Source organism: Acanthisitta chloris, unplaced genomic scaffold, assembly GCF_000695815.1.
Source record: "Acanthisitta chloris isolate BGI_N310 unplaced genomic scaffold, ASM69581v1 scaffold9353, whole genome shotgun sequence".
In the NCBI taxonomy this organism is placed as follows: Eukaryota; Metazoa; Chordata; class Aves; order Passeriformes; family Acanthisittidae; genus Acanthisitta; species Acanthisitta chloris.
In genome coordinates, this window is record NW_008666545.1 from 35,229 (window position 1) to 51,658 (window position 16,430).

Below are 16,430 nucleotides of genomic sequence, written 5' to 3' on the forward strand. Positions count from 1 at the left end.
TTATGCCTACCAGCTCTTTTAGAGACACAGCATACAAATCTACTTTTGTCTTCAGATGCAGTTCTTCTCTCTGACATACAATTTAAAATAATGCTTATGCACACAAGAACTGAGCTACCAATTTGCAAAAAGTAATTAATTTCTTTCTCCTGCTTACAGATGGCTTACAGACAAACAGTTTTGTTTTGTTTTGATTTGCTGTTATTCTTGCAAATGTATTCATTGTACAAGATGGGGTTTTTCTGGACAGTTTCAACCCATGCTTTGGAGGAGATGCATATGCTTTTCAAGTTGTATGATTTATCAGCAAGGTTACATGTATATATCAATACACAATGTATATAATCAGTTTTCAGTGAATTTGACATTTACTAGTTGCTTCCACTCAAAGTCACTTTAGTTTTATAACAGGATTAATCAGGGCTGGCAGCCAAAAATTTGCTTTGGCAAATGCTTACATGAACAAAGCATCCTTACACATGATTTCTGAAGAGTAAATTGTAAGGAATTTAAGCACAAATAAACCAGCAATGAGTTCTGACATCACTAAAATGTTTCTCCAGACTTTCCCCACTGCATCCATTGCTACTTAGGCGCATAGTAAAGGAGTTTAAGAGTTGTTGCCTTACAATGAAATGTGCTTTCTTTTATTGATGAAAATAACACTTCTGTGATTAAGTGTTTGGACAAAGAGAGAGCAGCTTCCTTCACACATTGTGTCTAGAGATGATCAAAAAGGGTTTTTTGCAAGAAGTTTCTGAGAAATGCAAAGAAATTAAAAGGTGAAATGTACTGGTCCCAACACAGGTGATGAAGAGCCTTGCCATTGTAAAGGTAGACCTGCAATAAGTCCCACGCAAGGTTGGAAAACAGAAGTTCAGTGCCACTTCTTGAGATTCATCAGAGATTTTTCTGTCTCTTGCTGTAACTAGAGATAACCCAGTGACCCTAGTTGTCCACAGCCATCTTTTGTCTTCAGTGAGGAGAGGGGCAGATCCTGTCTCTAGGAATTCATCACAGGGTTGAGGATGGAACCAAAACCAGTTGTTGGGTAGATGAGAGTTTGAGACTTGTTACAAACCCCACATAAGGATATCTTGCCTGAGATTTCCTGGATTTTGTCTCAACACAACTGATCCCAGTCTTGCAAACGCTCACACACATGCTCTATGCCACTTAGTTTAATTAACATTTCAGATCTTATCGTAATTAAGGAAGAAAGAGTTGTACTCTTAGCTTGAGCTGAATCATGTAAGATAAATTCTAATGAGGACAAGGCTCTTTATTGTCTTCACTGGAGTTAGGAGCTCAAGCTGAAATACAGACTTATCTGTACATGTTAATTCAACATTCTGTGTTGAGAGAAATTGCACACTGCTGTAAGATTTTACTGGGTGTTATTTAACATGATTAAAAACAGACCTTTTGCCTACTGAAGTGAAGAGACTATTCATTAGATAAAATTCTAGCTGAAGAGACTATTCATTAGCTAAAATCTCACTTGAATTTTGCCATTGTTTTGACTGAAACCAAAGCCATTCTCAGCAGCCTCAGTCAAACAGGGCCAGGGTCTCAATGTGTTCTCTATGTCAAGGTGATCCCGAGATGCATTGCGTTAATATAGGCAGTCTCAAATAATGGTGAAACTTGAAATTCAAGTGTAGTCTAAATTTCTTGCTTTGCAGCCTATCTTTTCCATGTCTTGCAGTCTTGGAGAGTTTATCCAGCTCTTGCAGAAGTCAATGAGAAAAGTCATGTTGAAATTAGTACCAGGGTTATGTCCATAATGTTCAAAGATACATTTTATCTGATTTCTTTACCTAAGGCCAGGCTTTATGGGGTGTATAAATCAGTGAATTGAGAGGAACTGTATTAGTTTCACATGAGTTTAGGATTTGTTGCAATTGGCAATATAGATCTGTATTATGATATATAGAAAGACAGGCAGAGACAGATAGATAGATGGAATGGATGTATATAGAGAGGACTTTTCAGTGGTGATGGGCTTTTTTTTAATTCTGTAGTAAATATAAATTAATCCACTTTTCAGAAATACAAATAATTTGTAAGTTATGGATCCATTATTTAGAACTAAACTCAACAATTGCATAGGTTGTGTTTGCAGAATTCTTGGTCTAGCCCAGATTTGGTTGGTTGGTTGGTTATTTGGCTTTTATGGAAAGAAGGGAGTAAAACTGTTTGTTCTTAATCCTTTAGTAGCACATAGGCACCAGCATTTGCACTATTTGCAGAAGCTGCTCTTTAATTAAAAGTATATATATGCCTCTTAATATCTCTCAAAATTATTGCAGAATTTAGAAAGGGGCTCAAAATAAACCTATTTGATATTGAAAAAGAATTTAGCATACTAAAACATAAGACTACAAGAAGACATGTAGACAGTGTTTGTTCCTCAGACAGCATTATTTGAGTCTATACTTACCTAAGATGTCTGTGTGTTTTTAATTTTAAGGAGGAAATGTTTTGCAAAACTCAGAAAAGAAATGCCATACAATAGAAAATTGGTTTGGTTTTTTCCCCTTTGAGAATTTCATGGAATGAAGTATGTTATCTTGCATACTGAGGTACATTCCTAACAAACCAAAGTGGCTCCCAATTTGAAAAAAATTGCTCAATGCTAATGCTTTCCAATGTATTTATTTCTTGCATTTAGGGTTTTTTTAGAAGAACCATTCAGAAGAACCTCCATCCAACCTATTCCTGTAAATATGAAGGAAAATGTGTGATAGACAAAGTAACAAGAAATCAGTGCCAGGAATGTCGCTTCAAAAAATGTATCTTTGTTGGCATGGCAACAGATTGTAAGTATATTTTTCTGGTTTTCTTTCCTTTATCTTTTTTTTTTTCAGTGTCTGTGTTTGCTTAAAGTATGTGGATTGATGAAGGTTGTTAAAGTAGAGCAGAACTGCCAGCACTTTTCTGTTTTTAATAACTTGTACTGGGGAATTGCACTCATTGCATCAAGCCACTTTCATAGGGCTGTAATTTTTTGTTTATCCTTCACCAGGGTGCACCTTCTCCTGGCCTTACCAGGCTGAGTAACAGTAGGAATGTTCGCTCTTTGGAGGAAAGGAGGGAGAAATGCATCTGGATGGACACTTTGCTTGAAATAAAAACATCTTGTTTAGAAAATTCTGGAGGATGTGAAATTGAATGTCATTGTATGAGTCATCCTGCAGTTGTTTGTTTTATTTTTAGCCCCAAAGAACTTTTCTGCTGCAAAGAATTCGACTCTCATTCTAAAGAACTAGAAAATATGGCTGTAAGATTAACCCTTAGGGGTCTTCTTTTCCTGCCTTTGCACTGGGATTTACACCAATATCTTCAATTAGTGCAAATGGGAGGAAGTCACATAAATCCTCCTGTGCCTTCATGGTTGTTGCCAGCATAATCCTTTGCAGAAGAACTGACAGGACAACAGGCCAAATAAACAACAGAAAAATAGTCTAACTTAGCATTTTCATTGTTAATGTAATATATAATAGTGTCTTATGTCTAGAGGGAAATAGAATAAATGAGACAGGTTCATTTTAGCCAGGTAGATCTTCAGGAGAGGGGCTGGAAAACTCTGGGTCACCAGCTTCAGTGGTGGTCAGAGATGTGCAGCCGTGGGGCCTGTGGGAGCACTGCAGAACAGCACCGTTTGTAGGGCTTAAGGACAGAGTCGAAGGCAGGTTGTTTCTGACTGTGTTGAGCCTCTTGTGAATAAATCGCTCAATTTCTTCAGTCCATGTTACCTTCTGCTGGCTTCCAAGAACACATTCTACAAAATTCAGAGTAGTGAGCATGCTGATAGTCCCTTAAAGAAAGCAGAAGTGCATCTTTCCCAACATGGGTTACTCCAAGTCCATTCTAGCAATACTTCGACACCTCACAAAGCTTTTACATATTAGTTTTATTGATGGAATAAGCCCCTGAAGGCAATGGCTGTATGCAAAACTTTACCAGGAGGGTAACTCATTCTTTGCTATCCAGGCTTCTGAGGAAATGAAGATCAAAGGGAGAAATATGAGAACTATCTCAGCTGTGGGTCTTGCCATGGTACTTCTTTACTGATAAGCTAAGGTGTTTGTAATCAGTTAGTACCTCAGGCACAGAAAAGACCAGTGTTCAGACACCCTTAAGAGCTTTCTACCATTTTTGTATGTTTTACCCCTGCTAGTGGTGTTGGATGACAGCAAGCGGTTGGCAAAGAGGAAGCTGATAGAGGAAAATCGAGAGAAGAGACGTCGGGAAGAGCTGCAGAAAACCATTGGGCACAAACCAGAGCCAACGGATGAGGAGTGGGAGCTCATCAAAATTGTTACTGAAGCACATGTGGCCACCAATGCACAAGGAAGCCACTGGAAGCAGAAAAGGAAATTTCTGGTAAGAGCTGTAGCCTTGTTCTCTGCTCCTGGAGCCAGCTTCTGTTCTTTCTTCTGAAATGCCTTTCCAGCACTGCAACCCCAAAGGCGTTTCATCTGCCACTGTATTGATGTTTATGAAAAAAGGATGATTTATGTAGTTGCTACTTGCTTGTTTTTGCCTGACCCTCAGTGTTTGATCAGACCATGTATTTCAAAAGATAAACAGTATGTTGCCAAATTAAGGCTTACCCACCTGGATACTTTTATTGTGCAATGATAAGAAAGTAGAAAAAATGTTTCACTCCTGATTAACAACAGTAGCAGTCTATAATGCATACCATACCTTTTTGATACATTATATCTAGGGATGGTTGTCTTTATTAGGAACAAGCATACACCATATTCTAAGTGTCAAAACAATGTAATGTTTTATGTGAAAGATGATCATTTTGGTTAATAACTTGTGAGTTTTGCTTCTTTTTGTTAATGGTGAATACATTAATTAAAATAAATTTGGCAAAATGAATTGCAGTGAGAACAGGATGATACATACAGTATAGTATTGGGATTACAGACTACAAAACAACTTATATTTTCAGCCTATAACTAAGGATCAAGAAAGAAATGGTGATTTGTAATGCTCAACCTTAAAAAAAGGATTTGATTTTTCTAAATTGATTTTTAAAGGAAATAAGTACAGAATGCAAAATGCTTACGCAGCACAAAAGGAGGATTAAAGACTGCAGTTCAGGAATACACAGGGGTCTTTAACAAACTGTGTATACCAAATCAGATGGAGAATACTCATCTTTTTGGAAGCCTAGGCTCCTGCTGTGTAATTCACCATGGGAATTTCAACTCACTGTTGAATTGCTCAAAGAAATTATGTATTCAGAGCAGCTGATCTCTTTTATAATGTTTTGGTTTTTTAATTCCAATGACACCATCTAAATTTCTGTATGAATGGCTCATGTTCATAGTAGCACACAGTCAGGAAACCACAGCCAGTGGTTGCTGGCAGGAAGCAAAAGAGCACTCTGCAGGGTTGTTGCACAACAAGGTTTGTAGTGCTGGTGTTAGCAGACCAATAAGCAGCTGCAGTAGTGCTTTTGGTTGCTTAAACAGGAGTGCTGTTCTTTGGGTAGCACCTGATTTGGGCTAAAGCATGGGGAGCTTGAGGTTGGGGCTGGACCATGCAGAGTGTGGTCATTACAAGACTTCAGGCTCTGGAAACTGTCACAGCAGAGGAAGAACGTCCAGCAAAGTGTGCTCAGAGGCAGGACATGAGTATTGCAATGACAGGGCTACTAGGAGAGGGGAGGGATGGGGCAGAGACGGGTGACAACTGTAATGGGCAGGTTGGAAACCTACTGTGACTTTCACAGCTGGTTCCTAGGTCAGTCCAGGCTGTTCTTAGTGGAGCCTTTGCTTCAGAGCTTCCTGGTTCTTCACAGTGCTCTCACTCTGAAGCCCAGTGATCTCAAGGCAAGTGTAGGAAGCTCACTGACACCTTGCGGTGAGCACAGAAAGGAAGGTCCAGGGTGGAGGACTTTGAAAGCCTCTGCCACAACCTGTTCCACAGCAAGAGAAGCTGACTGCATGCCCCAGGAGCAGTGGGTTACTCCCTATGCAGCTGAGGCTGGTTCTTGGACAACAGGGGCTCCTTTGAGATCTGAACCTTTTTTCCTGTCGAGTTAGGTGGTAAGGGCTCAACCGTGTATTAGCTTTAGCTAGCAATCCTGCCTTCTTTTGCCTTTCCCAAGAAAATGCTGTGTTCTTTCTTTTTTTCCCCAACAATGTTACGTGTGGTTTTAAGCATTTGGTCTTCTTGATTGGAAGTGGTGAAGGTTGTTTATCATGAGCACACAGACAATGTGGTTTGGTTACCCAAGATTTAGGGAGGGAAGGAGCCTAGAACACAGTTTATTTGAGTTTTTTAGTTGGAAACATCAGATAATTGAGCCCAGTCCTCTTCATTGTTCATTTACAATTGGCCCATGCTTTATTAACACATTGTTGAGTTTTTTCTTGTAAGAAGTTAGATTTGGATTCAGATTGATGACAGCTGTGGAAGGATCTTTTATGATGTGTTACTTTACAAAACCATCTGAACACAAGTTTTTATTACAGACAGCACTTTCAGCACCTCCCCTGCATAAGTGTCTTATATAGATTGTCATGGAGTCTGTCAGTCCTAAAGGTCTTCTTCTCTGGGTTTTATCTAGTTTTTGACTGTGATGTGAACAAAATTAAACCTCTGCATGGTGATTGGTAGGTCTTTTTTAATTGCAAAGCCATACTTAGCAAACACAATGGCTTTGATATGTCCGTTTTTAAAATGCATTGTAACATTGACCAGCTGTCATAAAAATCAGGTGAACAAGTTCAAGTGCATCTGGAATAGAAAATCACTTATTGCAGATTCTGCTTGAAACTATTTCATTGTATATCCCTATTGAAATCTTGTAAATATGATTTTTTTTCTCATTTGGAGTCATGCAAAAGGTGATATTTTACCCAGATGAGTTCAAATTCTAGTCATATTATCCAGACTTGCTTTGAGTTAGCCCATTCTTGCTCATCTGTTGTTCTAGCCTAGGTTTGAAAAATAGCCTTGGTAGTTGCCTGGCTGGGCCTGTGTGATACCAGGCAACCTGTTCTGGAGAGACTTTCAGAGCTTTGAGAAGGTGAAAGCCCAATTCTGCAAAGCTTGCAGCATCTTCTTGGGTGTAACACGTCACCTTAACTCTCCTTGCTTATATAGACAAACTTGAGAGTTTTCAGCACATGTAAGAAACAACATCCCTGTATTTTTAAGCAAAAGATGCATACATTGGACCCATAAAACACTCAGATCCAGACACAACAACACAACTGCCCACAGAGGATAGGTAGCAGCATGCCAGTCACCCATTTCTCTGTGCAGCCAACCTCTTTCACAAATGCCTTTACAAATGAACTCATGTTTTGTGGTATAATGGACATTACTTCTAAAGCCAATAGTGTTATTTTTGTTTTACCATATCTTCTGTTGCCAAGCAGGACTTCTTTAGAGTATAAAATAGTTGCTCTGAGATAGATTGTTCCTTTAAATATCTTTGTTTATATCCTTAGCCAGAAGATATTGGGCAGGCACCAATAGTTAATGCCCCAGAAGGTGGGAAAGTGGATTTAGAAGCCTTCAGCCAGTTTACAAAAATTATCACACCAGCGATTACAAGAGTGGTGGATTTTGCCAAAAAGTTGCCTATGTTTTGTGAGGTAAGAAGACTTCCTTGCAATCCTTATTTATATGCCTGTTGTTAAAAACTATTCAAAATACTCTGGCATGGAACTAAAAAATTCACTATGTTTAAAATCAGAAAAATCAAAGACACTCAAAATAGATGGAACTAGAATAATCTAGATTTTTATGAGTTTTCATTTTCCTGTGATTACTGAAATCCTGATTTTGTTAATCTAGAAGTCATGATGGTTCATTAAGGTCTCAGATGTGTCTCTAGAGATGGCCTTGAACAAAGCAAATGAACAAAAGAGACTGTCTAGAAACATCTTTGATATGTTTAATAAAATCTTCCAGCACATGGTTCCCTATGTGCTTTCTGGCTCCTTGTCAGGTACAGTATTGTAGACTTGAGTCTATGCAGTAAAAAAAAATTCAAATTCAGGAAAGCACCCCTGTCCAGGAGTGGCACTTGCCTCACTGTGTTCCCTAGGCATGTTTTTCGTGCACGGGGAGATTGTGCATAAAAGAGTCTGTAAAAGTAATGGATTGTCATTCCAGGTAGATAGTCACATGTAAAATATACAGTAAATAGACTCTAATAGGCTTAGTTGCACATAAGGAATGTAGAGGTCAGTTAAAATACAGGGAAAACCTAATTTTGGGGTCTGGTAGACCACTCTTAAGTGCCACATCTAGTCTCATCTTAAAAACCTCCAGAGACGGTGAATCCACCACCTCCCCGGGCAGCCCATTCCAATGCCTGACTACTCTGTAAAAATTTTCTTCCTAGTATCCAACCTAAACCTCCCTTGGCAGAGCTTGAATCTGTGCCCTCTTGTCCTACTACTAGTTGCCTGCGAGAAGAGACTGACCCCCACCTGACTCCAACCTCCTTTCAGGGAGTTGCAGAGGGCGATAAGGTCTCCCCTGAGCCTCCTCTTCTCCAGGCTTAACACCCCCAGCTCCCTCAGCCTCTCCTCATAGCACTTGTGCTCGAGTCCCTTCACCAGCCTTGTTGCTCTTCTCTGGATGTAGAGAGCAACCCCTCCACCTCTGCTTTCTTCCCTGTCTATTCTGAACAGTGTGTAGCCATTGATAGTCACACTCATGCACCTGCACCAACTTTCAGTAATGGCAACAAGGTCATAGCTTTCTAGCAGCACAGTGGCTTCCAACTCCTCCAATTTGGTGCCCATGCTGCATGCATTGGCATAAAAGCACCCTAGCTGGGCTGTTGGCTGTGTTGCCTTCCTAGAGGAACACCCCTCAATTCTTTTGAGATATTTCCCTGATGTTTCCCTGTTGGCTTTCTGTTACCAGACAAGTCCCTGACTCATCTCCATAAGCCTGCAGGTATGCTCCAGTGAGGCCAGCACATTTCAGAGTCACTGGCAGAGAGCCATTGCTAACACCCTGTCCCTCTAACCTCTGCATCTCATCCCACAGCTAGCCAGGGACGAGCCTGATACTGTCCCCCTCCACCATCACATATAGTTTAAAGCTCTGCTAGTGAGCCCCATTAGTTCCCAAGCATAGACTCTCCTCCTTGCTGGGATGGACTGAGTCTACTTATTAGTAGTGCTGCCTTCAACTGCAAGTACGGAGGAGAATGTAATTTGTGCCCCTGATTCCCTTGCCAAGCATCCCAAGGCCCTGAAGTCTTTTCTATAGCCCTCAGACTATGTATTGCCGTTTCATCGCCCCCATGTGGAAGATTAGTAATAGGTAGTAGTCTGAGGGCTGCACCAGGCTGGGAAATTTCCTGGTGATGTCCTTAACACCAAGCCCCAGGGAGGCAGCAGACCTCCCTTTGGGTTGGGCCTGGTCAGCATATTGGTCCCTCTGTGCCCCTTAGAAAGGTAATTGCCTGCAACTGTAACCCTACTTTTCTTCCTCTTGAACACGGTTGTAATACGGGGATTTGACCTTCCTGATTGTGGTGACACCTCTGGTGTAACTGGACCTTCATCCTCTCCACCCTGTGGCTGAACTTCCACACACAAAACTTCATACCTATTGTGCAGAGGCACCTGGTGGAGTGAGGTGGGTGAAGAAGGATCTACCTTGCCACCTCAAGCATGGACTACCCTCCTTTTGCTCCTTTCTGTACAGCTGGTACCTGCTCCTCGCTGGGGGGTGGATAGAGCATCCAGTGCCAGCTAGGCCAGAGCTTGGTTCCACCAGTCTATTTCCCTTTCTGATTCTCTAACACTTCTTAGCCTTTCTACTTCATGCCATAGCTCTGCTATCAGGCTGGGCAGGTCATACAGCTGGTCACATGTGATGCAACTGCTCTCTCTGCTACAAGCCAGTGAAGTGCTTAGGGACTCCCTACAGCCTGAAACCCGGCCAGCTGCATGTTTTTAACACAGAAGCATCCCCAGTCCAGCCATGGAGGGATGCCTGCCTGCTTGTCCACACTGCAGAGCAGCACTTGACTCTGATGCCAATCAGAATGACATTCCAAATTGGAGTGACCACAGTCAATGAGTCTTTCTTCCTATTTGCATCAATCAGGAAGGAAGTTGAAGGTAGCCATAGCATTTTCCTCTTTGTGGCTGACAGCATTTCTTTAAGGTCAGTCAGGGAGAGCTATTTATGTCCTCTGGCACTTACAGAACAAGAGGAGGTAAATAGCAATAGTTGGCATTGGACTATACGTATGTATAATATAGTGCTACATATTCTATAGCTAGCGTCGCTGCCCCATGGATTGAAGTAGCCCGGCTAGCCTCGGCATTGTCTTCCCCAGCCAAGAGGGGGAAGTGTGAAATAGTGGCCAATCATGAAGATTTTTTAATGTGTCCGCAGGTCAAGAGGCCATTTCAGATTTAGTGTCTGAGGGAATCTGTCTCCTCTAATTTGGCATTTGTTCATTGGAAGTTGCAGTGACATACCAAGGTAGCCTTTTTAATTTAGAAAGCTTTGCCAGCCACACACACACTGCAGTGCCCATCTGACATCTCCTACCCCTCCTGGCTACCATGGGCCTGCTTGTGTCAGAGCTGGGCAGGAAGTGTGGATGAAGAAGTAAAGGTGTCATTGGGCACGACCTCTCTACATTATGTGGCTCAGCTGGACAGACTTTGTTTACTACTGAGCCACTGCATAAACCTGACATCTGTATACAGCAAGTTCTGATGGCTGGGTGAGGGACAACTCCTCATGAACACAAAGGAATAGGACAGCTGTCCTCCAAGTTGTCATATAACCCTTGTTGTAGCATGAAGAAAATGACACATTTGCTTCTTTCTGAAAGGGCACCATCCTGCTAACTTTATTTCACTTACGGTTTTTAACCCATATCATTTTCATAGAAGCAGCACTGTGGATTTGTTTAGGAGAAAAAAACCTCCTTTCTCCCATAGGGCCTGCAGAGCATTTAAATGTTATCTCAGTTCTTAACTCCACAGACACCAGGATGAGAATGTAGTAAATCTCTATGAAAGAGAGACATGGCAAGGAACATCCATGGCCATTTATATGTTCATGGCTACTTTTCCTTCTTTCTCTCATCTCTGGACACAGCACAAGCCAGCAAAGCACTGTGAGTGCCCAGCTTAGGTTTTGTGCATCCATTGACCCCTGCCTCAAAATAAGCATCCAATCCCAAACTAATCAAAGCATAAGGAAAACTTAATTTACTTCTCAACATTTCTGCTGTTGTTTCCTTCTTTCATTTCCTTTTGCTTAGAAGATGGAGGATCATTTAATCAGTTTAATGTGAGTTCACATGTCACAAGCATCAGTTATTCCACAGTGGGTGATGCTGTGTGAATAGCCTTCCTGGTAGCTCAGCTCAGCCCAGTTCTATGTGTGCTGGCTGCAGGTGTGTCCTGCAGAGGTGAGCACCTCAGGTTCCTGCCTATGGCTTTTTCTCCCTGCAGAGAGAGAAGGAAAGGACAGCACATGGTAGAGATTCAGTCACGTTTGTTGACCTCCCTTCTGGAAGATGCTCTGATAGCAATGCTCAAGTGGTGAGTGCAGGTAGCACTAAAACCTGGACAGTTAGGAATAGAACTGATGTTCAAGCCTCCTGTTTTGGGTAACTCCTGCTACCTGAGGCTTGGCAGCTGTGAAAAAGGTGTCCCAAGTATCCTGCAGAATTAGGAAAGCAGGCGAAGGACTGGCATAGTCAGATCACCACTACCATAAAGAGTTTTAAGTAGGTTCAAGTAGGAGGAGAAATTCTCATTGATTTAATGACTCACTAACAAAACACCTGAAGCATCACAAAATATCTTCCCTACTGTTAACTGTTTCTTTTCCACCGTTCTTCCTTCTTAGAAGTTTTTTTTCCATTCTCTTTTCTTCTCCCTTCTCTCTTCCTTTCTTTCATGTCCCTTTTTTTCACTGCTGTTGCCTATTCCAATATCTCTTCATGGTTGCTCTCACACATACTTTTTTTTAAAGATTTTTATTTTACTCTGTTTCTTTCCCTCTTCAGTCTCAGCAGCCAAACAGTGGCATTGTCATTGGGTAGGGAGACTGCTGCTGTGCCTGTGCAGCCTTCCCCACACTGCTGCTGAGCTGAGAGTGATCTGCAGGGAAAGTGATATGCCCTGACCAAGATGAGTCAGTTTTCTTGTGCATCAAACACTTCACACCTGAAGCTGGCATTGCTGGAAAAATAGCTGTATGATTCAAGATCTGTTCCTGACCATGGCTAGCTTTGTGCTTAAAACTCTTCCCTAATAGGGAACTGCTTTCCACTTGCACTAGATAGCTGGCGTCCACTCTACATCATTTTACACCAAATCAAAGTACTTGCTTTGCAAGTGCACAGTTGCTCTGTAAGCCTGTAGTTCATGGGGGTTTCATTTTGAATTGCTAAACAGGTAAATATAATCATTTTATATGAGTCAGAAATGGGTGGGTTTTTGCCTCCTTTCAAGACAAGTGGAAGTTAGTTGCCTTTTTGTATATGTGACCTTTGCTGTTCACATATGTCAACAGTCTCAAAATTGTCCTAGTGGGTTTTGCTATCATTGAATTACCTATGAAAACATAAAGATATGTTTTACAGAACACATTCTTCTACCTCTGTAAATACAGAACCTACCTCCAGCAGTTAGGACAACTTGCCTTTGTTAATGTCATGTTAAAAGTATATCTAGCCACATGTACTGAAGATCACAGCTTATGCACCAACGTAAGAGCTGTAGCTGTACGATAGGTTTTTCTGTCTGTGCAGCAATGATATAGGTAATCTAGGGAGAACAGCCTTACAAGGCTAAGTATAGGTTAGTATGTTCTTTGTTATTTAAATGGGTAGTGAGAATTACTTCCCCACCAATTGAAGTATCTCTTCTAGATATAAACATGCATTTGATTCCTTTTATTTAAAAAGTTCTTACAGACCCTCCCAAATGTCTTTCTTTTCCTGTGATCAGGTAAGAAATAAGCATGGCTGGCAGTGAATTTAACTGGAGTGGCTGAGGTCTGTACCAGCCTCAGTTGTAGTTTATTCTGTCATGGTAAATTGTAAGCTGAGGCAACTCAGGAGGAGAAGAGAAAAGGGTAAACACCTGAGAAGAGTGACCACTTCAGCTACCTCAGATTTACCCACTCATGATGGGAGACAAAACCAATAGTATATGTTACCATCAACCTGGCACCTGAGTGGTCTGCTTCACCCTGCACACTTTGTAAAATGCTCTGTAAATTGGAAAGCTACATTCTTAAGGTTTATTTGACTTAATTTTATAATTCTCCCACAAACTGAGTTGTCCCACAGGGAGCAGCAGTTCTGGAAGTTGGGTCACTTCACCTCAGTATCGGAAGCGGCATGGTTTGCTTTGAATGTCTTGTCCAGGACCACTTGCCTACAGCTGTGTCATCACTAGATTTCCTAAGGGTGTGTGGGGATGCTAACCAGGAGATGTTAACCTGCTGGCAGTTTCTGAAGGCAGGAATTCAGATCTTCGGTGTTTGTGCAGCACAGTTGGTCAGCAGTGTGTTTGGACCAAAGCTGCACTATGCAGGGTGGTGTCCTAGGCTGTGAACTGCAGCTTCATGCTCATGGGTTTATTGTAGTTGTAAAAGCAACTCAGTTTGATGAACATTTATTTTTCTTTACCATTTATGATTTCTGCAGCTGCCATGTGAAGACCAGATCATCCTTCTGAAAGGCTGCTGTATGGAGATAATGTCCCTCCGAGCAGCAGTTCGCTATGACCCCGAGAGTGAGACTTTAACACTAAATGGGGAGATGGCGGTGACAAGGGGCCAGCTGAAAAATGGGGGTCTTGGCGTAGTGTCTGATGCCATTTTTGACCTGGGCATGTCTCTTTCTTCATTTAACCTGGATGACACCGAGGTTGCCCTTCTTCAGGCTGTTCTGCTCATGTCATCAGGTGAGAACAGAAATATTGGAACCCCAATCATTTTGAAACGCTTTAGTCTTTGTCACAAGCCTCTTTTTAAAAGAAATAAGATATGTTAGATCTTGTAATGCTAGCTAATGTGGGAGAATTTTTCTCTCAAAATCTCAATGCAGCTTAGACTTAGTTTGATGAGCACTAGGAAAAAAATTCAGGGTGTTCAGAGAGCTGGACATAAAAGTGGTTTTGGTAACGCACCTTGCTTAGTTTAGTACTTCAGGATGAGGCAGGGATGATCATCAGAGAGAAATCAGATCTGCTTCTGACTTTGCCTTGAATGAAAAATGGATAATTTAGCATCATTGGTCCTTACAATAAGTTCCCCTTTCCCCTGGGTACTGTCATGCACTGAACGGTTCATACATGTCATATGTTTAGTTTGACCTGCTGTCTTGTTTTCCTAATTAACAGCACCACTGCTTCCTAATGGGCATTTGAGAGCTGTGCTGTTTACCCACACTGGGATCATTTGCAACAGGTCTCTTGGTGGTATGATACAGAAGCAGCACAGACCATTTCATATTATTTCCAAAGACTTTCTAACCTTCTTAATTCAAGTATGTTTTCAAATATGCTTCCACTAACTGCCAGCCCAAAGAGGAAATTCCATTCTTGGGCAGTGGCAGATTTGGCAAGATTTTGTTTTGTGACCACTTTGAAGACTGGAACTGAATAACAATATACAGTCAGTGATTTACAAGCATTAACTGCATCTGAAACAGAAAGGTTTCCACATTAATTACAATGCAGCACTTGACCTTCCCAATCAAAACATTTTGATTTCTTTTTAGTTTCCTACACAGTGATACATGAGTAGGGGTATCAGAAGGCAGTTCAAAGGACCTGCTTTCCCAGAAGTGTCTCCTGAGAAGTGACTTGTGAAAGGGGCTTTCCCAGTGCCCATCTGGATGCCAGTTAAGACAATCAGCCAAATCTTGGCCTTTGTTGTCCTTGCTGCTCCATAACAATTTCCTTTGCAGCTCACCTGTTGATCAAAGCATGATCAAAGTATTGGCCAGACTGTAGAGAAACAGATAGGAACTGTAATTTAGATATGTGACAAGGATTTTTTTTTCCTTTATTAGTTGTTTTACAGAAAGATATAGATAGAAGCCTTAGTTTAAATCAGGGATCTGTTGCTCTAGTCACTTTCCAAACAACTATAGTCTAAATAGGCAAAGGATGAAGAAAGGAAGGATTATCTCCTTGTTCTATCAGTGATAGTAAGCTGGCCAGGGTGGAAGAAGTTTTTTGTGGCAGAGCCAAATGTCTGTGTCTTCCCTCCTTTCTTTCCTAGCAATGTAATAATCTATTTTTCCTGATTTATGATCAGGAATTTGTTAAAGCAAATAAGTAGTAATGATAACTTGCTGCTTTGTCTCCACAGATCGCCCAGGCCTTGTTTGCGTCGAGAGAATAGAAAAGTGTCAAGAGGGTTTCCTCCTGGCATTCGAACACTACATTAATTACAGAAAACACCATGTTGCACACTTTTGGCCAAAACTGCTGATGAAAGTGACAGACCTGCGAATGATCGGAGCCTGCCATGCCAGCCGCTTCCTGCACATGAAGGTGGAGTGCCCCACAGAACTGTTCCCTCCGTTGTTCCTGGAAGTGTTTGAGGATTAGAGAGACTGGAGCGGTTCTCCGCACCCCGTCGCACTACTGGCTGTCATTTCATCCCGTTGCCCAGTTCTTCTCACCTCTGTTTGTTCTTCTTCTTTCGTGCTCTTCTGTTTCTTGAGGCGGGGTTGGGTTTTTGTTTGGGTTTTCTTTTGGGGTTGCTGGGGGCAGTTGTATACACATGGATGAAAACATCCCTTTAATGCGGGTACTCGTGGCTATTGCAATTTGTTCTTCAGTCCTTTGATGTGAGTGCTTTGACAGCTTAACAGTGAAAATACGAACAGACCAATCTCATTCACCAGCACTTACGTGGTCACCAGCTCACATACATCATTGCTTGGAAAATATAGGAGAGAAATTGAAGTGGCAGAAAATAAATTGGCCTTCAAGTTAAAACATCTATTGTTAATTTGACCCTGGCAATTCTGTCTAGTATTACCTCATTTTGCAGGGTACAAGAGACCAATTCATGATATGAAATTTCTAGTCTTCATGATTGTTACCATTATGATCTAGGATCTTCATCATCATCATGATCCCATCGTTCTCTGAGGATTGTTCCAGCAGATACAGTTTAACTGTGCCCATAAATCAAATACTTAAAATGATGTAGAGTGTTAGAAGGGACTGACTCATTTTTTTTCCATGTGTATAAGATATTAAGGTCCTTCAGTTACTAAATTTGAACTCCAGGTAACTTCACAGGAAGGTCTGTTGGACTAAGGAGGGGAATTTGATCCTCGGAGATGCTTTACTGAGAGTGAAGAGGTCTGCTTTTTCTGAGGTGCATGGATCATCCATCACTCTGAGGGAGAAGGGGTAGTG

General features: G+C 41.4%; 1 protein-coding gene across 2 annotated transcripts in view; it reads left to right on the forward strand.

Moving 5' to 3' along the window:
- LOC103799814 (thyroid hormone receptor beta) overlaps window positions 1-15,880 on the forward strand; it is a 48,228-nt gene extending 32,348 nt beyond the window's left edge. The window contains exons 3-7 of one of the 2 annotated variants that reach the window (XM_009072165.1): window positions 2,675-2,822; window positions 4,184-4,389; window positions 7,485-7,631; window positions 13,694-13,952; window positions 15,367-15,880. In XM_009072165.1, the coding sequence (XP_009070413.1) occupies window positions 2,675-2,822; window positions 4,184-4,389; window positions 7,485-7,631; window positions 13,694-13,952; window positions 15,367-15,608 (1,002 nt within the window). In that variant the 3' untranslated portion in view covers window positions 15,609-15,880. The remainder of the gene's footprint in view (window positions 1-2,674; window positions 2,823-4,183; window positions 4,390-7,484; window positions 7,632-13,693; window positions 13,953-15,366) is intronic. The other variant, XM_009072164.1, reaches the window with a different exon arrangement.
- The last annotated feature ends 550 nt before the right edge of the window (window positions 15,881-16,430 follow it).